Source organism: Arvicanthis niloticus, unplaced genomic scaffold (genome assembly GCF_011762505.2).
Source record: "Arvicanthis niloticus isolate mArvNil1 unplaced genomic scaffold, mArvNil1.pat.X pat_scaffold_315_arrow_ctg1, whole genome shotgun sequence".
NCBI classification, from domain to species: Eukaryota; Metazoa; Chordata; class Mammalia; order Rodentia; family Muridae; genus Arvicanthis; species Arvicanthis niloticus.
This window is the reverse complement of record NW_023045970.1, coordinates 27,501-50,956: the sequence shown is the minus strand read 5'-3', so window position 1 is coordinate 50,956 and position 23,456 is coordinate 27,501. Positions and strand designations below refer to the sequence as shown.

Sequence of the window (23,456 nt, the reverse complement as noted above, 5' to 3'; positions counted from 1 at the left end):
CTAAACCAAGCCAAACCAAACCAAACCAAACCAAACCAAACCAAACCAAACCAAACCAAACCAAACCAAATCAAAATAACCCAGGTGTTTGAGCTTAGAGGCAAGTACCTTTACTAGCTGAGCCATCTTTCTGGCTTAGATTTGGATATTTTGTAGCAGTGGCTCAAAGAGCCAAAGAAGGCAGAAAAGAAAACAAGACACTTGTTGGGCCCTGCTAATTAAGGACAAAGTCTATCAGTGTCTTGATAGCCTTCTGAAGCTTGGCTCAAAACGAGGGGCTTCCTTTATTAGCACGGCTTCTCCTTCTCTGACTTTGTCTGGGGAGCCTGAAACCCCTATACCCTCTGCCATACATAACCTTGGTGAAATTATGGCCACCCCTCCCAATGCCCTAAGAAACCCGTTCACGTTCAGTAAGCAACTAAGATTCCCAGAATGCCTCCCCACACTAATGAGGCATCTCAGTGCCTTAGCCTTCAGCCAATGACTGCCCACCCTGGATCCCTTCCCTAAAACTATGTAATCCTTGATTTACCTCCAATACAGTGTATGTATACAAGCTCATCCCAAATAAAACATATGCACAAACTAAGATTATCAGAGAAGGCCTTCGCCTAAAAGAGCTGTAACACTGAGAAGGTCTTTGGAGAAAGCCTTTTCCCCCATCCCCTCTTGTCCCTAGCAGTCACTCCCAGCTGGACCAGGATACTGTAGAATTCCACTCATTCTGAACTGCACTTCATCCTTCCAGCCCAGAGTGCAGTAGCATCTGGAAACCCTTAGAGGGAAAAGTGTAAGATGCAGAACTGCAGCTAGACCCCAAAATGCATACCACAGAGACTAACTTGAAATGTGATATAACAGGACCATAAATGCTAGTTTTCAAATCCTATTGCTTTAAGATGGAGAAAAAGATTCATGTCACAAAGAACACCTACATACTGTATAAATTGGCAGCTGAATTAAGATCTGTAGACACACACACTCACACACACAAAAGAGGATGGAAAAATCTGGACAACATAATGTGAAAAGTCTGAAGTGAAGAGTCAGCTTCTATAGTTTAGTTAGGCTAACAGAGTAGTAATCTGTCAATACATCCTAGGCTTAAGCAACATCTACCTTCCTCCCTTTCAGCATAATTAACTAGAAAAGGAGATGGCAATTAATGATACTTGCTGCTCTTCCAGAGGATCTCGGTTTGATTCCTAACACTCAGACAGTACTATATAAATGTCTGGAACTCCAGTTCCCGGGGATCTGATGCCTTCTTCTGGCCTCCACCAGCACCAGACATACATGTGGTGAACAGACATACATGCAGGCAAAATACTCAAACATATAAAATAAATATTTTTTGTTTGAGACAGAGTCTGTCTATGTAGTTCTGGCTGGTATGGAGCTTGTTATGTAGACCAAGCTGACCTCCAATTCACAAAGATCCTCCAGCTTCTTTGTCCCAGGTATTGAGATTAAAGGAGTGCACCACCACAACTGGGGGTTGGGAGAGGAAGACAAAAAGTAACCCCCAACACCACCACCACCACCACCACCACTTTAAGAGGAATTTTCTTCCCTTTGTGCATATCGTGGGCTCAGGTGTTTGCTTGCCTGTGGAGATGATCACTCTCCATCCTACACAGTAAGCCTGGGTTGCTCCCTTGCACACACACTCAGCTAGTGTCTAGTCTGGTAGCTAGGGATCCTGTTTGTCTCCACTGTCCTGGAATCACAGGCAGGCCCCCATCATTCAGCATTTGCCTGGGTGCTATGGATCTGAGCTCTGGTCTTCATGCTCGCACAGAGTACAATATCCACTGAGTCATCTTTCCAGGCCCTCAAAGACATTTTTTGATAAAATGAAAACCACTTAATAAAAATACTAGAAAATGGTTGGGGAGATGGCTCAGGAAATAAAAGTACTTGCTCAGAAGCCTAACAACCTGAGTTTGATCTCCGAGACACACATGGTAGGAGAGAATTGACTCATGGGCCCCATACTATAGTATGTGTACCACACACAAAATGATTAAAAGTTTAAAAATACTCTACTTTTAAATTTTTAATTAATTTATTGCTGTTGTTGTTGTTGTTGCTATTGTTATTGCTGTTGTATTTATTTGAAGCAGGATCTCACTATGTAGCCTGGTGGGGTTCTCACTATATAGACCAGGTTGGATTCAGAGATCCATCTGCCTTTGCCTCCCGAGTGCTGGAATTAAAGGCATGTGCCACCACCGCCTGTCTGTGGTTCAAGTTTTCAAGAGACAAGTTCTCATGTAGTTCAGACTGACCTCAAACTTGTATAGCTAAAGCTGTCTTAGACTCCTAATCATCCTGTCTCCACCTCTCAAACTCTGGGATCACAGAAGTGTGCTCAAAGCTTCTCAATAGCATAACAATACATAAGACAGCTGTGTTTTTCTTTAAGGTCACTTAAAGGATGCTAGTCTTCTTTTATAGTGTTTTTCACCTTAAACATTAATGCACACTCTCTCTCCCTCCTTCCCTCCTCCCTCTCCCTCCTTCCCTCCTCCCTCCCCCCCCCCCCCCCCCCCCCCCCCGGTTTTTTGAGACAGGGTTTTGTCTGTGTATCTCTGGCTGTCCTGGAACTCACTCTATAGACCAGGCTGGCCGCGAACTCAGAAATCTGCCTGCCTCTGCCTCCCAAGTGCTGGGATTAAAGGCGTGCGCCATCACTGTCCGGCAAACATTAGCTCTCGAAATACCAATAATGTAAGTAAAAAACTACATTTCTGACTTACCTGTGTGACATATGGAAGTTATCGCCTGGGCATTACACTGCAGTTGTAGCATGTGTCTCAGCATGGCTACTCCCCAAATAGTCAAATCTGCACACAGCCCTGGAGTCACTGCTTTCAGCTCAGGGAACTTTAAGCCCATGGTCTGGGCCTGCAAGCTGGCAGCTTTGAGCTGTCTGCACAGTGCGGAGACACTGATGGCACAGATGAATTTGTGTTCTGGGCTATGTTTTTCAGTGTGGGACAAAAGACTGAAGACAGCATTATAATTACTCTCATACTTCCCATTGACATTGCATCCAGGAATTGGGGGTTCACCTACTTTGCTGTTCTCTTTACTCTCTCCCTGATTTGTGTAATCAAATGTCTTGACCAGATTCTTGCTTTCAGGTAAACAGGTGTCTTTGCTACCAGCCTTGTCACAAAGTATCTTTACAACTCTGTCAACATCTTCAAATCTGGCTAAAAGAGTCATCCTCAGGGCAACATGGCAGAAGACCCCGAGTGTGAGGAGCAGTGACCCTAGAGAACACTCCATGCTATGGTAGTGTTCCCACGCCTGCTGCATACATTCTTGGCTGCAATACTTGGCATAGCTGCAGCCACCACAGGGTACTGTGGCCAAAGTGTGCTTCAGACATCGGTGACAGTAGAGGTCTCCACTGGTAACTCTGGTATCCCACTTGTTCTCTAGGCAATGATACGATGGTGGCATTTCTCCTGGGTTAAGGACACTTACAAAAGCATCTTCCTTCACCAGGAGTTCTCCTGGGAGAATGTCTTTTGTGGCAACTAGATGGCGGCCTTTCAAAGAGTCTGTGCATAAGCTGACAGAGTGGGATGCCCCAGAAATCTGTTTGTTCTCTTCCCCCAGGGCCATAGCCTCAAAGGCATTGGTGAGAGCGGCAGGGAAGGATTCTGGGAGAGCCTCCTTTTCTTGGATTTTCATTTTCAGACGCTGGACATTCCTCTGCAGAATCTGATAAGAGGAAAGCACCGGGGTTGGCTTGGCAGCGAGGCTGCTTTCAAGATCACTGATAGTCTGTCTTGCTTCCTGGAGTCTCCCGAGGTTCACCAGGCATTCTGTCTTACGCACCATCATCTTGGGCCGCAGTCTTTCAGGATACCCATGCATATCTGCTCTCACTATGTCTTTAAGACATGCCTGAAAACAAAAGGAAATTCCAGGATGGCCCTTGGTCTCTACTCTTCACTATGTACTGTAGACGGAAAAACCACGGGCATGGAAAGGATCATTAAAAGTGGACAACTTCAGCCGAAAGCTTAGGCCTTAAATTACATCCTGTGTCCTGCTTCTGATCTTTCCCTTTTCTCTCTTCCTACCTCCTTCCCTCCCATTCATCTTCACTCTCCTCCTCCCTCCTTATGCTGGGGACTGATCTCACCTCCCAAGTGATCTTTTAATTGAGTGACAGTAATACTTGTCTATAATATTATGTCTGATTTTTCTTATTAAGCACTTCTGGCTTTTGTTTGTTTGTTTTTTTGAGACAAAGTTTTGCCATATAGCCTTGGGGGCTTTGAACTCTCTATATAGATCAGGCTGCCCTGAATCCATAGGTTTGTCTTTGCCTCCCAAATGCTGAGTTTAAAGATTAAATGTCTCACCATGAGCAGCTCAATAGTTCCATTTTTTAAAAGGAGAAAAGTCTTAGAAATTAATAAGATAGATTTTGCTGGGCTTGGTGATGTATGCATTTAATCCTCGCACTGGGGAGGCAGAGGTTATCAGATAGACCTCTGTGAGTTTGAGGCTAGCCTGTTCTATATATTGAGTTCTAGGACAAAAAGAAACACACAGAGAGATTTTGTCTCAAAGGGGAAAAAAAAAGAATATTTACTAGAGAGTAAGAGGCTAGGTGTGATCTTATGCAGGCAAGTTAGGTTTTTCAGTGTCTTTGTTTCTCATCTGAAAAAGAGATGCTTTATCAACAGGTCATTTTAGGATAAGATAAATTATATATCTAAAGTGATGAAAGGAACTCCTGGATATGTTCAATAAATGGTCACTTTTTTTTGGTTGTTGTTGTTTTTTGTTTTTCGAGACAGGGTTTCTCTGTGTAGCCCTGGCTGTCCTGGAACTCACTCTGTAGACCAGGCTGGCCTCGAACTCAGAAATCCACCTGTCTCTGCCTCCCAAGTGCTGGGATTAAAGGCGTGTGCCACCACTGCCCGGCTAAATGCTCACTTTTGTTAGAAGTAAAATAGATGAACAATATAGGAAGGTGATAAAGGGATTAATTCTTCCTAAGTTTTTCTCCACTTGTCCTTAGGAGTCTAAGTCCATAGGGCCTACAGTCAGATTCTTGGATCTCTTTTTCATTATTTAGAGAATACTTTGTTAGTTTCTGTAATCAAACTGTAAAGTGCCAATTTAAAATGATAAACTGGGATACTTTGTTCCAAAGTTGACAGCACAGCTAAAAGGTACCACAAAATTTATATACATATAGTCAAATATAAGCAGTGTGCTATACAGCGGCGGTGGCGGCGGCGGCGGCGGCCGCTTTTCTAGGTTCTGTAGCCATCTGAACAAAATCAGAGACATTCTGCCCACTCCATTTTAAAAAAAGGAAAAAATAAAATCCCAGATTATTAGATTTTTGTTTTTTAGGTTTTAGTAACAGCTCTGACTGTCTAGTATTGACCATGTAGCCCAGGTTAGCTACAAACACATAGCATGCCTCAGCCTTCTACATGTTAGGATTAGAGTTGTAAATCACCATGCCCAGATAGATGCTTGTTCTTCTATTTGATCTGAAGGACAGTGAGCGTGAACATTCAATTATTCCAATAGTCCTTAACTCCAGTGTGTAACCAATTTCTGTAAGATGCATACATGTGGACTAATTTAGAGCCTGTCCTTAGGCTCCTCTATTACACATGTCAGACAGGTCACAGGTATCTTCCTAAAACACAGATCTGATTTGTTTTTTTTTTTTTTTTTTTTTTTTTTTTTTTTTTTGTAAGACAGAATTTCTCTGTATAGCCCTGGCTGCCTAGACTCCCTCGGTAGACTAGGCTGACCTCAAACTGACAGAGATCCACCTGCCTCTGCCTCCTGAGTGCTAGGATTAAAGGCTGCACTAGTGCCTAGGCATATAATTCTTGTCATTTCATGACTTGAAATCCATGGGCATAGTGCTCCACAGTTGATGTTGTTGTAGCAGTCAGGGGATGAGAAGAAAGCCACTTACAGTAAGCTACCTCACTGATGCTCCTGGGCAGGGCAGGGCACCTTTTATTTTCACACTGCCCATGATTACTTCAGAAGAGTTGTATCATCAGAGGGATAAGCTCAAGCATAGCCTATTTATTTAATATCTTCTTTCAAACTGTTATTTTATGTGTATGTGTTTTGCCTGCATGTGTGTCTGCACCTGCATGCATATCTGTGCTTTCTGCCTGTAGAGTCCAGAACAGGATGTCAGAGTCCTTGGAAATGAAGTTACAGCCTATTATGAGCTGCCATGTCAGGGCTGGGAATCAAACTCAGCCTCTGGAAGAGCCATCAAGCCATCTTTTCAGTCTTTGTGGCAGCTTATTTAGAAGAAACAAATGAACAAGGTAATATCTGGACACACTTGGAATCTAAAATACCATTAGCAGCACATCTGGCTGATATGGACACAGAAGTGCTGGCCTATTGGAACCAGTCCATGCACTGTGGACAATGCCATAGCCTTTTCTTGTCAATTAACACTATTCTTTGTGGTTACCTATGAGAGGTGACATGAATCAGAAGAAAGAATGGGTCTGGGTGGATATCAGTGTTTCCAAGCTAACTAATTTCAGTGTGTGCAGAAGAACAGAGAGGAACTCATTTTCTACTGAAGCCACAGGCAGGACACCAGGTGCTTCAATACTCACTTCATACTGGCCCAGGTGGAAGAGGGCTGCAGAGCGATTGGCATAGCACAGTGACATGTCCTCAGTGTTAGGCCTTGAATGAGACACTCCCTGAAAAACAAAGCACTGGTCACATGAATAGACGGGACTCTGCATCTCAGATAATGAGGGATCTACTAGTAAAGACTGCATAGAATTGGGAAAAAACCCTGACCCTTCTGTTCCACTTACTTCCTGTTAGCAAACCTCTGAAGATCAATGAGGAAATAAAGATCCAACACTGAATACAGCAGTGTCAGCACAGCTTCTGCCAGTTCACCCAGGCTCACCTTGAATTTATGATCCCTCTGCCTCAATTTCCCAAGTAGCTGGATTATAGGCCTTTGTCACCAAGTCCAGTGTAAATGATCAAACTCTTAATGTAACAAATGAATGGTAATAACTCTGGAAGAAACTATGAAGAGTCAAAAGTAATGCTGGAGGAATCCCATTCTAACTGGAATAAGAAACCCAGAGATTGTTGGGTGTGGTGGCACATGCCTTAATCCCAGCACTTGGGAGGTGGAGGAAGATCAGAAGTTCAAAGCCAGCTACTGCTACAAAGTTTAGGCTATCTTTGGCCACATGAAGCCAGTCACACACACACACACACACACACACACACACACACACACACACACACACAAAAGAAATAAAAGAAGTAAAACAAACAAACAAACAAAAAACCTAAACAAACCCACAAAAACAAAAAATCTAGAAATCATAAAAGGATAATAAACTTGAGTCCATAACGGGAGTTCTCTGTATGTTCAAGGCTAGCTGAAGTACTTTTTCACCCATCAATTTGGCAAAGAAAAATAAAACCAAGAACAGATTACTTGACAAGGGAGTGGGATAGTGGACATTCTCATTATGTTGTTAGTGGAAATAGTAAATGATCAACTCTTAATGTAACAAATGAAGTGTAATAACAGTAGTCTGACAACTAGCAATATAATTTAGCCAGATAGAGCAAATGTTTTGCAGTAGGATGCTACGTTTAGAAGCCAGAGCTTCATGCATACTAGGAAAGCATTATAACACTGATCTATGCCTTCAATTCTTAAAATTTAATATATTATATGTATTTTATTTAGTTTTGCTTTGTTTTGTTTTTCAAGACATAGTTTTTCTGTATAGCCCTGGCTGCCCTGGAACTTGCTTTGTTGAGACCAGGCTAGCCTCAAACTCAGATATCTGTCTGCTTCTGCCTCCCCAATGCTGGGATCAAGGGTATGTGCCACCACTTCTATACTTTTTGCACCTATGCGCATGTGCATACCTAGACTCATACCATGACGTGAGTATTGAGGCCAGAGGACAACTCTCAGGGGTTGGTTCTCTTCTGCTGTCTTGCAGAATCTGAAGACTGAACTCATGTCCTCCAGGACTTTGCATAACTGCCTCTACACATGGAGCCATCTCATTGGCCCACTTGGAGCTCTTAAGATTAAAAAAAGAAATGTGTATACGTATACATGTGAGTGAAGTGCCCAAGGATGCCAGAGGCATTGGATCCCTTGGAGCTGGAATTACAGGAAGGCTTTCAGAGCCAAAGTCATGTCCTCTGCAAGAGCAGTTCTCAAGTAACTGGAGGTTAATGCCACTATACTGGGCTTTTTAATTCACCTACATATGCCGTATATACAGCATATTTAACAAGGACAGCTTATGGGGCTGCAAGTGAGATTAAACTATGGAACAGGAAAAGAAACTACACTATATGTTTTTTCAGTTCTTGAAATGTAACTATATGAGCATATTTCCTATCCCCCAGATAAATGTATAATACTAACAAAATAATAGCATCTAATAGTAACCAGTGTTGTTTAACAAGTGAGCATTCCCACATTCTGTCAGAATGGATGTTAACTAGTCCTTTCCTGGAGAACAATTCAGCATCACTCAAAGGCCTGACCCAGCACTTCACTCTTCTACTAATTCATCCCAAGCAAAACATGGGTTGTACATAAAAATATTTATACAGAAAGATGCTTATTATAGTATCATAATACCAAATAATATGCCATATTAGATCTTAAATTAAGTACATTTCTTCTCTGTAATAGAACAGAGTTAGCTATGGAAAATTACTTGGAGCCGAAAATTTAATACTGTGAGAAAATGGGTACAATAAATTGTTGGAGGGAAAGAGTGGGTTACAAAACAGTAAGTGCAGCATTATCTCAATTTTGTAAAAGAAAAACACATTCTCACAGGAAAAACTCTGGCTGGCCAGACAGAAGCAGAAATGTTAACAGTACTTATCACTGGCTATGACTTTTTTTTTTACTCTTTATACTTCTCTATATTTTCCAAAGTAACATTTATTACTTTTACAGACAAAACAACAAGCATTACTTTAAAAAGAAAGAAAATAGCAGCTCTCTATAAAATTGCAAAGTACCATAATCACCAAAATACCAGCTTCATGGAATAGGAAGTGCTCTCCCTCTCCATCCACAGCAAACCTTCATCTCTTCTCTTCTTGAGACAAGGTCTCATGTAGCCCAGGCTGAAGTCAAACTCATTCTAGAGCTCATTTTAAAAGATTTATTTTATTTTTAAAATTATGTGTCTGTGTGTGGGTATGTGCATGTGTTAATGTAAGTGCCTGTGGAGGCCAGAACAGAGTTTTAGATTCCCTGAAGCAGGGAGACCCACTGCCTGCCATGGTCTCTGCAAGGGCAGTAAGTGCTCTCGAGCCCTGAGCATCTCACCAGCGCCTTCTTTTTTATTTTTACCTGTTTTCATCGAGCAACTTTCCATGGAATAACATTTATGATGCAAAGGCATAAAACTGAAGCCAAATACTTCCTTACAACACTACAAAAAAAGGGCTTTTACATGTTTGCAAAGTGGATGCTGTAGCTTTAACATTTTTAGGAAAGTTAATTCCAAGGGTTGAATATTGACTTTTAAAGATGCAGGACACATACAACTCTCTCAAGCCCAGGGCTGGGAACAAAAACCTTGGGCATCATGCTTGCTAGGCAGGTGGTACAGCTGGGAGCTACACCTCACTTCCACCCCTTTACATTTCTTTTTCCTCTCCTAGACAAGGTCTCACATAGCCCAGGCTATACTCAAACCTGTTACAAAGCTAAGACTGACTAGCCTTCAACTCCTGACCTTCTTCCCTTTCTTAAGCGTGGATCATAGGAGTATGCCAGCCTTCTAGGCTCACTCTATTCTTTTAATATATAAAATCACAGATCAAAGAGTTTGGCATATTCTTGTTTTAAGCCATATAGATCTCTGAAAAACCAATAGAAGGAATTTTCTCTTTCTTCCTTGTTCCATGGAAGCAATTGAGTAAGAGTAACACAGTGTTCAAAGCCTCAATTCTGCTTCACAATCTAGCTTGGTAGGACTGGAGAGGACTCAGCATTTAAGAACACTGGCTGTTCTTCCAGAGGACATGGGTTTGATTCCCAGGGTCCATACATAATCTGTAATTCTAGTTCCAGGGGATATGATGCCCTCTTCTGGGCTCCTTTGGCACCAAGCACACATGCAGTGCACATACATGCAGGGGAAAACCCATACATATAAAATAATAATTAAAAAATATAGTTTTCATGGTTAGTACAAAGTATCTGTTGATTGTTGGTAATAGAAATATGCTAACATATGACCAAGAAAATCTAGTTTGACTAGGCTTTGGCAAATCCACTCATTTATTTTCTTTCTTTCTTTCTTTTGCAATATTTAAGTCATTCTGGTTATTTACTTTACTGAGTCAGAGTCTTACTACATATCCCTGGCCAAGCTGGAACTTGTTGTGTAGACTAGGCTGGCCTTGAACTCAGAGACTCACCTGTTTCTGCCTCCTGAGTGCTGGAACTAAAGGCAAGTGCCACCAAGCTCAGCCAAAGTCGTAAGCTAGCCAGGTGGCTAGCTAAAAATCTAGCTGTTCGTTAATTAGGACTATCAAGCTACAATGTTCATCAGTTCTTCAGACAAATGGTGTATAATTCAGTGAGAATACCTGGCAAAGGGCCAATAAGCTTGCTGCTGCTATGGGTCTGAAGAAATATGGAAAGAATCTTGCCAAAATTCAAGACATATAAATTGTCTTTTGTTTGTCAATATAACCAACAATAGAATTCTACTATATTTTCCTCAAATCCAATCCGACCTATAAACAAGAAGAAACAAAAAAACCAACCAACCCAACCGACCAACCAAAGCAAACCAATGGCCTGCACTTGGCCTCTACCTTCCACCCTGTTCTACTGCTATGGGACACGTGTTACCTTAGAGTACAGCACTGCAGCACCTGTGTACTCCTTCTCTTGGAATTTTTTGTTTCCTTCTTCTCTGTAGAAAAGGGGAGCATCATAGTCCTTGTCCACCAGGTGACTACTAGAAAGTTGCTTCAAAAACACCTCATCCTCAGGTCTTTGTGAAGAAAGAAGGAAACAAACAAAAAAGGAGAAATTTGTTATTTTAAGGAAGACTCTGCAGTCACTGTATTTGAAATGGCAATAAGTGGCTGAGAGCGCAGTGCACATGGGGCTCTATGCACTATGTGATCCAACCGAAGAATCCTCGCTGATCTCTGAGACACAGGGGCAGGGGGACCCATTCAGGGCCCAGAGTGCTAATTGTCTGACTCTAACTCACACTTCGTGGCCAATGAATCATCGCTTGGATCACACATCCCGATGAAGCCTGGGTGTAGAGAATGATAAAATACACAGAATCTTTGCACTAAGGAGTGCTTTCCAGTTTATACTATGTTGAAATGCTGAGGAGGGCTGAAGGGATGGCTGAGCAGTTAATTTCTTACACTGAAATTCTAGTTGTAAGCTAGCAAGGTGGTCCAGAGGACCCAAGTTCACTTGGTGCTCATATCAGATGGCTCACGACCATGTTTAACTCCAGCTCCAAGTGCATCTTACATCTCTGACTTCTACGAGTACCTGCACTTATGTGAATATATCCACATACAGAAACATATATGTAATTAAAAACAATAAAAATAAATTGCCAAAAAAAAAAAATGTGAGGGGACTGGAGAGATGGCTCAGTGGTTAAGAGTGCTGACTGCTCTTCCAGAGGTCCTGAGTTCAATTCCCAGCAACCACATGGTGGCTCACAACCATCTATAGTGGGATCTGATGCCTTCTGGTGTGTCTGAAGACAACTACAGGGTACTCGTATACAATAAATAAAATAAATAAATAAATAAATAAATTTATTTTTTAAAAATGTAAGGATCTGGGCATGGTGCAGCCATGATAATCCCAGCCATCAAGAGACTGAAACAATAGGATTACTATCAGTTGGAGGTTAGCCTGAGCAAGACAGTAAGTTTTTTTTTCTCCAAACACATGGGCACATAACTAACTAACACACACACACACACATACACACACACACACACACACACACACACACACACCCCACTACCATCACTACCATTCTATACTAAGGATGTTAAAATTGTGTGTGTGGGTGGGGGGAAGGGGCAACTAGTGTCTCAATTCACAAAGGCACTTGTTATTAAACTTGCAAGCTGAGTTTGATCCTGGCACCCAGATGATGGTAGGCGAACTCCTACAAGATGTCTTCTGATTTCTATATCAAAGTGTACACACATAACCACAAAAAAATCAAATAATTAAAAAAAAAAACAAAAAAACAAAACAACTTGCTGAGTATGGTGGTACATGCCTTTAACCCCAGAGTGTGGGAGGCAGAAACAGGAGGATCTCTGTGAGTTTGGGGTTACTCTGATTTACATAGTAAATTCCATAAGAGCCAGGGATACACAGTGATATCTTGTCTGACAATAAGTAGATAAATGGGGGCTGGAGAGATAGCTCAGTGGTTTGGTTCCCAGCACCAACACAGACGCTTACCACCAGCTGTCCCTCTAGTTCCAAGGGATCCAATACCCCTCTTCTGGTTTCCACAGGCATCAGGCACCACACAGTGAACACACGTACCTGTAGGAAAACACTCATACACATAAAATAAAAATTCCAGTGTGACATCCTCGCAGGCTGCGTAAGGGTAAACACCACTTTCTGTCCACTGTACGATGCTCTGTACCCAGGGATTTTGGCAACTTAAAAGGCATGTGCTACTACTCTCAGCTTTAATTTTTTTTTTTTTTTTTTCTTCTCGACATGCCTTTGTACCTAACACAGACAGGCCTCAAACCTACAACTCTCCTTCCTGGTAAAATGCTGGTAAAAGGTTTTGTTTATTTTTTATGTGTACCTATGTACATATGTGTATGTGTGTGTGTGTATCACATGTGTGCAAGTTTCCATGGAGATGTGAAGAGGATGTTGGATTTCCTGGAGCTAGAGTTACAGGTGTTTGTGATCCAACTGGTGTGGGCGCTGGGAAGTGAACTCTGGTCTTACAGAAGAGCAGCAAAAGCAGGGTGGCAGTGGTGACACATGCCTTTAGTCCCAGTACTTGGGAAGTAGAGACAGAAAGATTTTTGTGAGACCAAGGCCAGCATGGTCTACAAAGCAAGTCTATGACAGCCAGGGCTACACAAAGATACCCTGTCTCAACCCTCCCCTCCCCTCACCCCCCTCAAAAAGAAAGAAGAGCAGCAAAGCCTCTTAGCTGCTGAGCCTCTCTTCAGTTCCACAGATGTTTTACTTAGTTGAATTTGATCTTATATATAAATAAAAATACACATATTTATTATATCAAATATATTTTCAAACGAGGAGAAATTGTACTGTATAAACCTACATTATATTTCTTCATCATAATGCGATAAAGTATAATATGTATAATAAAAGTAAGAAAAAAAAAAGACAAGATATTAGGTGTAGTGGCATACATTTTTCATTCCAACACTCAGGAGGCAGAGGCAGAGGCAGGTAGATTTCTTGAGGTCAGTCTGGTCTATATAAGAATTTCAGGCCAGCCAAAGCTACACAGTGAGATACTGTCTCAAAAAACCAAAACCAAACAAACCTCTTCATCCCCAAAAAAACGACAAGAAAGAAGTAAAGCTTCTCTTAAGTAACTTCAGTCAGAGAAGGAATTACAATTAAAAGTACAGTTTTTTTTTAAAGATTTGTTTATATACGTCATGCATATGCCACAGTATATACTCAGAGGGCAAAAGCCAACTTTCAGGGGTCAGTTTCCTCTTACAAATATGTGGGTCCCAGGAACTGAATTTATATCGTCAGTCTTGACCACAAGTACCTTCACACACACACACACACACACACACACACACACACACACACACACACACTCGCCATCTCCTCAGCCTTTGCAAATATGAGTACTGGGAATAGATATGGTCCTGCCCATGCCTGTAGCCCAGCACTGAGTCAGAGCAAAGGCAGGTAGGAGGAGATCACTGAAGCTTGCTTGTCTCCATCCTGGGGGTAGGGATGAAGGAGGAAGCAAGCTCCATGTTCAAAATGATTCCTTTCCTCAAAGGAATACAATTTATTTCTTTGGATATGTGTCACAGAGGGTATATTCCAACTCTGGCATTGTCGGGGACCGCTCTGCCAAATGTTGGAACCCGCAATGCCAAAAGCTTGGGGGCCAAAATTGTTAGAGCCCACACTGCCCCAAGCTTTGGGGGCTAAATTGTCCTGGCTTGTACTGCTGCTCTGGTCCGTGTGTCAGGATTCAGCAAGAGAGAGAGTGAAGGTGGATGAGAAGAATGGAGATCAGACAGAATGTGATTCAGTCTCGTTTATTCTCAAGTCTTTCTTCTTCTGTCTTTCCAAGTCCCTTGTTCCTAGTCCAAGTCCCAAGTCTCGAGTTCCTAGTCCCTAGTCCCTAGTGCCTCCAAGTTCCAAGTTTTCCAGTCCCTAGTTCCTAGTCCCTAGTGCCTCCAAGCTCTGAGTTTCCAGTCCCTAGTTCCTAGTGTCTCAAAGTTCCAAGTTTCCAGTCCCTAGTTCCTAGTCCCTAGTGCCTCCAAGTTCCAAGTTTCCAGTCCCCTCTTCTGTCTGCCTCTCGCCTTTTATAAGTCTCACTTCCGTCACACACACCCAAGGGAAAATCCTGGGTATATAAAACAAGATGTTATCAAAGTATGCTCAGCTGTTGTAGGCTGTTGAAAACAAGTCTCTTGTCAGGGTATATGGCTCAAGACGGCTGCAAGGATGATAGCTGCCTTCTGTCGGCTCCCCACATGACATGGATTTTGTTTTTTGGTGGTGGCAAAATAAGTACTTAAAATAAATTTGATAATGAAAGTATAAATTTTGTTGTTTTACTTTGTTTGCAACAGGGTTTCTCTATGTAGACCTGGCTGACTTGAACCTCACTGTGTAGAACAGGGTGGCTTCAAACTCAGAGAGATCTTCCTGCCTCTCCCTCCTGAGTATTAGAACAAATATCATTCCCTATCACTGTGGCCGGGAGTGTAAATTTTAATATGTGTGTTGCTGAAGTGAGCATAAAGGCATAAATTCTTAAAATAATTTATTTATGTGCATTGGTGTTTGAGGGTGTCAGATTCCCAGGAACTTGAGTTACAGACATTTGTAAGCTGCCATGTAGTTGCTGGGAACTGAACTCAGGACCTCTGGAAAAGCAGTCAGTTCTCTTAACCATTGAGCCATCTCTCCAGTCCCCGAAAGTATAAAACTTAATGTGAAGCTCCACAGTTTCCGATCTGAATGCCTAGTGAAACTGTACAGAAGTCGCCTGAGTTGTATAGACTTTGGGTTTGGTTAATTTTGGTGTATAATGTTTTTATTTATTTCCAAGGTATTTTATAATAAAATTTATAAAATTATTATTTGGGGGGGGGTGTTTTAAAACAGGGTTTCTCTGTGTAGCCCTGGCTGTCCTATAACTTACTCTGTAGACCAGGCTGTCCTTGAACTCAGAGATCTATCTGCCTCTGTCTCCCAAGTGCTGGAATTAAAGGCATGAACTACTCATGCCTGGCTAAATTATTTTTACAAAAGAAAAAAAAAGGTGGAGAACCTGACATCCCCCACTGGCTTCCATATTGCATGCATATGAAGGCATACACATCTGCATCCATCTCATACATCTCATATACACACACAAGTAGAAATAATTCTTACTAGTAACAAAACAATCAAGTTTTTATTATATAATACATATTAATTAATACTTATAAGTACATGATTATGCGCATTTATCACTGCTGCACTGCTGCCTTTTTGTTTTGTTCTTTGGAGGCATGGTTCCTCTATGTTGTTCTAGAATTCACTCTGTAGTCCAGGCTGTCTTGAACTCGATGATCTGCTTGCCTCTGCCTCCCAAGAGCTGGGATTTAAGGTGTGCACCACCACCTCTGGCTATCATTTCTGTATTTTTTTAACGTTTATTTATCTTGTGCATGTGTGCATGTATAAGCATGTAATGTATGCCATGGCATACATGTGGAGGTCAGAGGACAACTTTCAGGAGTTAGTTCTCTCTTCCCACTGTGGGTTCTAGGGATCAAGCTCAGGTTGTTAGATTTGCATGGCAAGTGCCTTTACCACAAAGCCATCCTGCCTTTACCACAGAGCCATCCTGCTGGCCCTATTATTGGTTCCTTATATAAAGGGATCATATAATATTGTGGGGGAGTGGGTGAAGTCCTAAATACATAGGTTCTGTTGACATGGCTGTACTTCAGACCCATGGGAATTGGCAAAGCCTTCCTCTGGTCCTGTGAGGACGCTGACAGTGTGTCTAAAAACTAGACACCACAGCGTTCTCCTCTGAGATGATTGTAACCCCAGACTGTTCCTCTACAGAGACTGTCCACCAAGACTAGCTAACCTGCCTACTTATGCTGTACACAATAAATGAGCTGAGTTTCCAGGTTATGGCATAGTACATACCATCCATCAGTGAGAGCACAGCTTACCCTAACAGCTTTTCTGTACATATGTCTGCTCTTTCTTCAGGTTTTCAGAACCAAGCCTTGTTAGATAGAGCATACTGGTCTGTTTTGTGTTTGGCTTATTTTTCAAGGTTTAGTATATTGCATCATGTCACAGAATTTCACTATTTAAAAAAATGGGTGAATAATATTTCATTATCCATTCATGTATTAGTAGACATTCATGTGTGTAGTGGTTTAAATAAAAATAGCCTCCATAGGCTCATACAGTTGAATGCTTAGTCTTGGAGTAGCAATACTTGAGAGAGATTAGAAGGTGTGGCCTTACTGGAGTAGGAGTGGCCTTGTTGCAGGAAGTGTGTCACTTCGAGGTCCCAGCAACAGGTTGCTCTGATCACATCCAAAGACCTTCTAGTAGGTCTATGTGATCTGGCTCGAATTCAGACAGGCCCTTAATATACACCTTCAATCCCAAACAATGAAGGTAAAGTTAGTTTGTACAAGGAAGCATTCATGCTTGAAAGTGATGTCTAATTAAGAGGCAGACAAAATGACGAATCAGAGAAAGATCTGACAGAATAGAATATGCCCAACTTTTACAAGAGCAGAGAGGAAAGAGAGGCAGCCTAAGGGGGAGCATTGCAGAGGGAGAGAGGTTTCATTGGGGGCATTTGTACAGAGACAGGTTGCAGAGATAGAACAGGTGAAGACAGAACAAGCCAGAGAATGAGAAAGAGCCAGAAGATTAGGACAGATTGCCAATGTTAGTAGGCTAAGCAGAGCATTCTCAGTCAGAAACTGAAAGAAGTCAAATTGAATCAGACAGTTCGGAAAGGAGTTTGAGTAGCAACAGCTGAGTTAAAACTAGCCAACAGAATTCAGAAAGAACTAAAAAAGGGGAGCTTATTCAGCAGTAAATTTCAGAGGCTAAAACCATTCTAGGCCTAGGTTAGACTGCATGGAGGCTAGATGCTTCCAGGACTAGGCCTAGGTTAGCAGACGGAGGCAGTAAGCCTTGGAGAAAACAATTACTATAGGAGAATATGTCACAGGCATGGATATGAACCTCTCAGCTACTTCTTCAGCATTGTGTCTATCTGCATTGTTATGAGTCATCTAGGAAAGGCTAAGGCATGCAAGTGACTTTCCCGGAGATGGTCCACCGTTTTTTTGCATGGTCTTCAAGGGGTAAGTTCTGAGAGGCAAGGTCCCAAGAAACTTCATCCCAGGATTGCTACTTACTTATGATATGCCTTTCCTTGTCACTATTATTTAATATGATTCCTGGGCTTTAGCTCATCTTATTGGGCAGATTTCCTGCAGATCAACGTAAAGATGAACTTTCATGAATTAATGCTGTTCAGATGAATTAATGATTTTATAGAATTTCTGGTTTGATTTAAATAATTTTAGGAAGAAAGTTTTAGGAGAGAGTTTTAGTTGGTTTGCCAGAAAGATGTAATGAAGTCAGAATCAAGAAAAGAATGTGCCTACTCCTCATAGAATAGTAAGTAAAGGCTGCATAATAAAGAATACAATGAGTTTTCACAACTACACTATAAAGAGAAATAGGCTTGGGACAAATCTGTGATCAAGGAAAGACATTCATCCTAGATCAGGTCCAAAGATGAAGCCACAGGTGTGCACTATGATAAAGCGAGGCCATGTGAAACTGTTGTTTTGAGCTTATAATGAGCTTAAAGAATAAATACTACTCTGAACTTAACTATCAACATTCTTCTATGTAACTTCCCTTTTGTATAAAATTTTATCTATGAGGTAATTTTCTAAAGAACTTGTGTCTATAAAGGCTGTATATAACTTGTATATAAAAAGGCTGAGAGAAAAGAAATAAGGTGGTGGCATATGGGCCTCTGCCCCATCCACTCACCAAATGTATGTGTATGGCTTGGGGGGGGCTCTGCTCCATCCATCCAAATATATATATATATGTGTGTGTGTGTGTGTGTGTATGTATGTGTATATATAGGTGTGTATATATATACATATATATGTATATATACACATATACATATATACACACACACATACATACATATATATACACATACATATATATATATACACCCACATATATGAATATGTCTGTTTATCTATAGGTATGTATATACATATGTGTGTAGGTATATGCGTATGTATATAAGTATACATAAACACTGTGGAGTTGATGAGACAAGTGGTTGGGCCACGGCCAGAATGTGTGTGTTTACATGTGTCTATGTGTGTGCTTGTGTGTGTTCTCCCTTTCTTCTTTTTCTTTTCTCTCTCGTTCACAAAGAGTTAACAAGTTCTAGGCCTCTTGCCTGGCCAGCAAGATGTCCTTGAACTAGAGAAATAAAAAACTAGCGCTTATTAATGCATAAGCAGTAAGATTATAAGGCCAGGGATCATCAGTCTTTTGCCTTCCTACAACTCTTGTGTTCCACCTCAGCTCATTCCCCAGCCAGAGGCTGCTCCAGCACTGCATGCCACCATGCTCCCCCCAGTGATGACAATGAACTAACCCTCTGAACTGTAAGCCAGCCCCATTTAAATGCTTTCCTTTATAAGAATTGCTGTGACCATGGCATCTCTTCACAGTAATAAAACACTGACTAAGACAGAGTGTTTTCCACTTCTGACGACTGTGGATAATGCCTGCTACAAACACTGGTGTGCAAGTATCTGCTCACATCCTGCCTTCAATTCTTTTGGGCATAAACCCAGAAGTGGGATTACTGCACCATACAATAATTCTCTAACTTTCACGCAGTTTCCACAATGGTTGTATCATTGTACATCCCCACTGGCTATGAGAAGGGTTCCCACTTCTACACATCTTCACCACCACCTCTGTTTTTGTTTTTTAGTAACAGCTGTCTAACGACTGTGAAGTGGTATCTTATCTCAGTGTTGATTTGCATTTCCCTGATCATTAATGTTGTAAGGCATCGTTTTATATGTTTATTGGCTGTTTGTGTATCATCTTCTTTGGAGATGTTGATTCAAGTTATTTGCTTATTTTTTAATTGGAGTTTTAAAAATTGTTGAGTTGTGGGAGTTCTTCATTAACTCTGAATATTAATACCTGATGAAAATGATTAACAAGTATTTGCTTCCATTTTTGGGCTTCCATTCTGGGCTATGTTTTTATTCTTTTGATACTCTTTTGATTCTCAACAGTTTAATCTGGATGAAGTCCAGTTTGCTTTTTCTTTTAATGGCCATGCTATTGACACATCCAGTAATCACTGTCAAACCCAGTCACGAAGTTTCTTTTAAGAGATTTATAGTTTTAGCTCCTTAAGTTTGTAATGTCTGTTTCACTTAATTTTGTATATTGTATAAGTCTTAACTTCATCTTTTTCCATGTGGCTTGTCACTAGTATACAAAGAGCTAAATGTCTTCTTCCTCAAGTCTCAACCTCTGATGTGTAGCAATTTCTTCAGAGAAAAACATCCACCTTGGTGGGAAGCTCCTTAAACACAGGATGTTCCATGGAGGTGAAATAGTCCATCCTACAGGGAAACTTGTTAAACACAGGAAGTACACAACTCAGCAGCTCTACTAAGTGTGTGAAACTGACTGGAGGCACTAGGTTCCTCCTTCCCTATGCATATAGAAGCTGTAAGGATTGGGGAGAGATACTGTCAGGTCAGTTCAGCTGCTGTACAGAAGAGACTCAGACTCACTGTGCTAGCTCCAAGATACTCTCCAACCTGTTGAGCTGCCTGTAGGTTGTGCAATGAACTCTAGGTTTCTAGCTTTCATGAGCTTTCCACGCTGAGGTGAGCTTTTAGAGATGCAGGGTGTCACACAACACTCTTCCTCATTCCTTGTCTTAGAGTTATGTTAGGGTTTTACTGCTGTGAACAGACACCATGACCAAAGCAATTCTTATAAGGACAACATTTAATTGGGGCTGGCTTACAGGCTGAATGGTTCAGTCCATTATCAACAAGGCAGCATCCAGGCAGACATGGTGCAGGAGGAGCTAAAAGTTGTACATTTTCATCTGAAGGCCACTAGGAGAAGACTGGCTCTCACATGGTTAGGAGGAGGGTCTCATTGCTCACCTCCACAGAGACACATTTCCCCCAACAAGGCCACATCTCCTAAAAGTGCCATTCCCTGGTCCAAGCATATTCAAACTATCACAGGTTACTATTGCTGTGAAGACACACCATGACCAGGGTAACTATAAAAGAAAACATTTAATTGGAGGCTTGCTTACAGTTAATTCATGATCATTGTGGTGGTAAGCACACAGGCTTGGCACTAGAGTAGTAGCTGAGAGCTCTGCATGCAGCAGGCAGAGAGAGAGACAGATCCCCCCCCACCCCTTTGAAAGACTGGGTCTGGCATGAAAATTTGAAACCTCAAAGACTCTAAGATATACTTCCTAATCTTTCTAAACAGTTCTACCAACTGGAGACCAAATATTTAAATATATGAGCCTACTGGGTATTCTCATTCAAACTACCTCCTGCTCCCCAACCCCTTTGTCTCCTCTTTCCTTCCACTCTCTCTCCCTCCTATCTAGTGAGACCAAGAGAAGAACAGTCTCTTAATGGAGCCAGCTTGCAAAGTGGAAAATCCCTACTTTGGCCTTAGACTAGGTATAAAGTTTGACTGGAAGTAACAATTTAATAACTGGCATCCATTTATATTTATGTCTATTTTTTTCTTCTCACCATCTCAAAGCAAGTGTAGCTGGATGTGGTGGTATACACCTTTAATACCAGTACTCAGGAGACAGAGGTTAGTCTGGTCTACATAGTAAGTTACAGGCTAGCCAGGGCTACATAGTGAAATCATGCCTTAAAAAAAGAAAAGAAAAGAAAGAGGAGGAGGAAGAAGAAGATGAGGAAGAGAAAGAAGAGGAAGAAGAAGAGAAGGAGGAGGAACAGCAGCAGCAGCAGCAGCAGCAGCAGCAGCAGGAACAGACACAGCAATCACCAGTGTTTATCTTTAGATATTTTTAGTCATCTGCTAGGAGTGAAGATATTCTCTTAGATAACAATATCTATCAATAAAATATAGTTTGAATGTGGCAAGTACCCCAAAGGCCCACATGTTTGAGCATGGTCTTTAACTGGTAAGACTGTTTTAGAAGGTAGTGATGGGTGCCCTTTGTATATAAGGCCTAGCTGGCAGATATACACAGGATCCTCACATTTTATATAAGTGACCTTAAGACTAGAGAAACAGATAGGAAGCTCCTGGTTCATTCTGAGACTACCACACTCTGATTCTAAGAGTTGACAAAGAGAATAGAAGACATATGTAGGCTAGTATTATTTATAACTATCGCTATAAAAATCTTACATTAACAGATTAAGGGCAGCGTCCTTGAAATGAAGCAGGCTGCATATTATAAGCCTATGGTAAACACCTTAAATGTTTATTAGTACTCAACACGGTATAAATGTGTATCTATGCTATGGAAGTTAAAAAGTAAGACGTGCAAATACCGGATCAGAGGATTACTCTGTACAGACATCATTATCTAACCTAAACATGACAAGTAAATTGGCATAAAAATGAAATGATGTTCAAGTATAGCAAAGCAGTCATTCATATAGCAATTTTAAAAACTCTACCTTTTATTTATACTCCTAACCATCAATTATGGTATGTAATTGGGGGAAAATGTTTATACACAATACCAACCCTGGAAACCTTATAACTAAAAATAAATCTAACAGGAAATGTGCAAGACCAATATAAAGAAAACTATAAACCTTTACTTAAGGACATAAAAGAAAGCCCAAGTAAGTGGCAAGACAACCTTTTCTGCAGATGAAAACATTTAATATTGTAAAGTTGTCAGCTCTCCCTAAATGAATCTATAAATTTAACACAATCCCAATCAAGAGCCCAGCAACACTTTTTATGAAACACAACAAGCCAATGCTAAAGTTCACATGGGCGAAATGTACATGACATGACAAAGGTTCTGAAGAAGGGTAATGACTGTGGATGTGTGCATCTCGGCCTAATTATATAGCTAGGAAGTCTCATTTGTATGGGAGGGCTCCCTGCTTTTTGAGTGACCCTTTCCTTCTGACAATAAATCTCAGCGGGGAGCGGGGAAACTGTTCCTTGAGAGGAAACAGGGTTGACCTCCAGAGCACAGGAAGTTTGGGCAATCAAATTTGAAACTGAGTATCTTTGACCAAAGGGATGTGGGAGATCAAGGTTAGGCTAATCTATTCCCAAGGCTGGGCATAGTGGCCAACACCTTTACTCCCAGCACTCAGGAGGGAGAAGCAGGAAGACCTCCATGAGTTCAAGGCCAGCCTGATCTACAAAGTAAGTTCTGGGACAGCAAGGGCTATACAGTGAGACCCTCTCTTCAAAAATAAAACAAAGACTTCCCAGAACTTTTCAATGAAACTCCAGAAAGAAGGTCTCCTTCTCTGGGTTTAGTAACCTATGAGTGTATCCTGGGCTAAGTATGGGTATAGTATTACCAAATGCAAAGCCTATTGGTTGCTGAAGAAGTCTGATGGCATGCTCTGAGCCTCTGTATACAAACTGGCCTGAAAACATATATGTACTTTTAAAATTTTTAGTTTCATAGTTACAAATTTCAAATTTGAGCTAGGTTTCTGTTAAACTGAAACTCAAAGAGTTATGAAATGAATGAAGTTTTCTCTTCTGGGCCCAGGCACTATGGGAGCTGCAGGTTACAGTGCAGACATGGCCAACTCCAAGAACCACACCACACACAACAGTCCTGCAAATGGCACAGAAATGGCATCAAGAAATCCCAGTCACAAAGATAGGAATCTCTTAAGGGGGTTGACCCCAAACTCTGAGGAACATGCGCTTTGCCAAGAAGCACAACAAGAAAGGCCTGAAGAAGATGCAGGCCAATAATGCAAAGGCATTGAGTGCATGCGCAGAGACCATCAAGGCCTCTGTGAAGCCTCAGCTCACCAAGCCCAAGATGCCAAAG

General features: G+C 41.4%; 1 protein-coding gene across 4 annotated transcripts in view; it reads right to left on the bottom strand.

Moving 5' to 3' along the window:
• Nucleotides 1–23,456, bottom strand: part of LOC117701902 (protein-lysine N-methyltransferase SMYD4) — a 49,948-nt gene that overhangs the window by 12,499 nt on the left and 13,993 nt on the right. For 3 of the 4 annotated variants that reach the window (XR_013070278.1, XM_034493311.2, XM_076706318.1), the window contains exons 3-5: nucleotides 10,931–11,075; nucleotides 6,654–6,743; nucleotides 2,766–3,927 (exon numbers count right to left, since the gene is read on the bottom strand). Coding sequence is in view for 3 of the 4 variants with exons in the window: in XM_034493311.2 (XP_034349202.1) it covers nucleotides 2,766–3,927; nucleotides 6,654–6,743; nucleotides 10,931–11,075 (1,397 nt within the window). In the remaining variant the exon portion in view is untranslated. Of the gene's footprint in view, nucleotides 1–2,765; nucleotides 3,928–6,653; nucleotides 6,744–10,930; nucleotides 11,076–12,541; nucleotides 12,629–23,456 lie in introns of all 4 variants that reach the window. The other variant, XM_076706319.1, reaches the window with a different exon arrangement.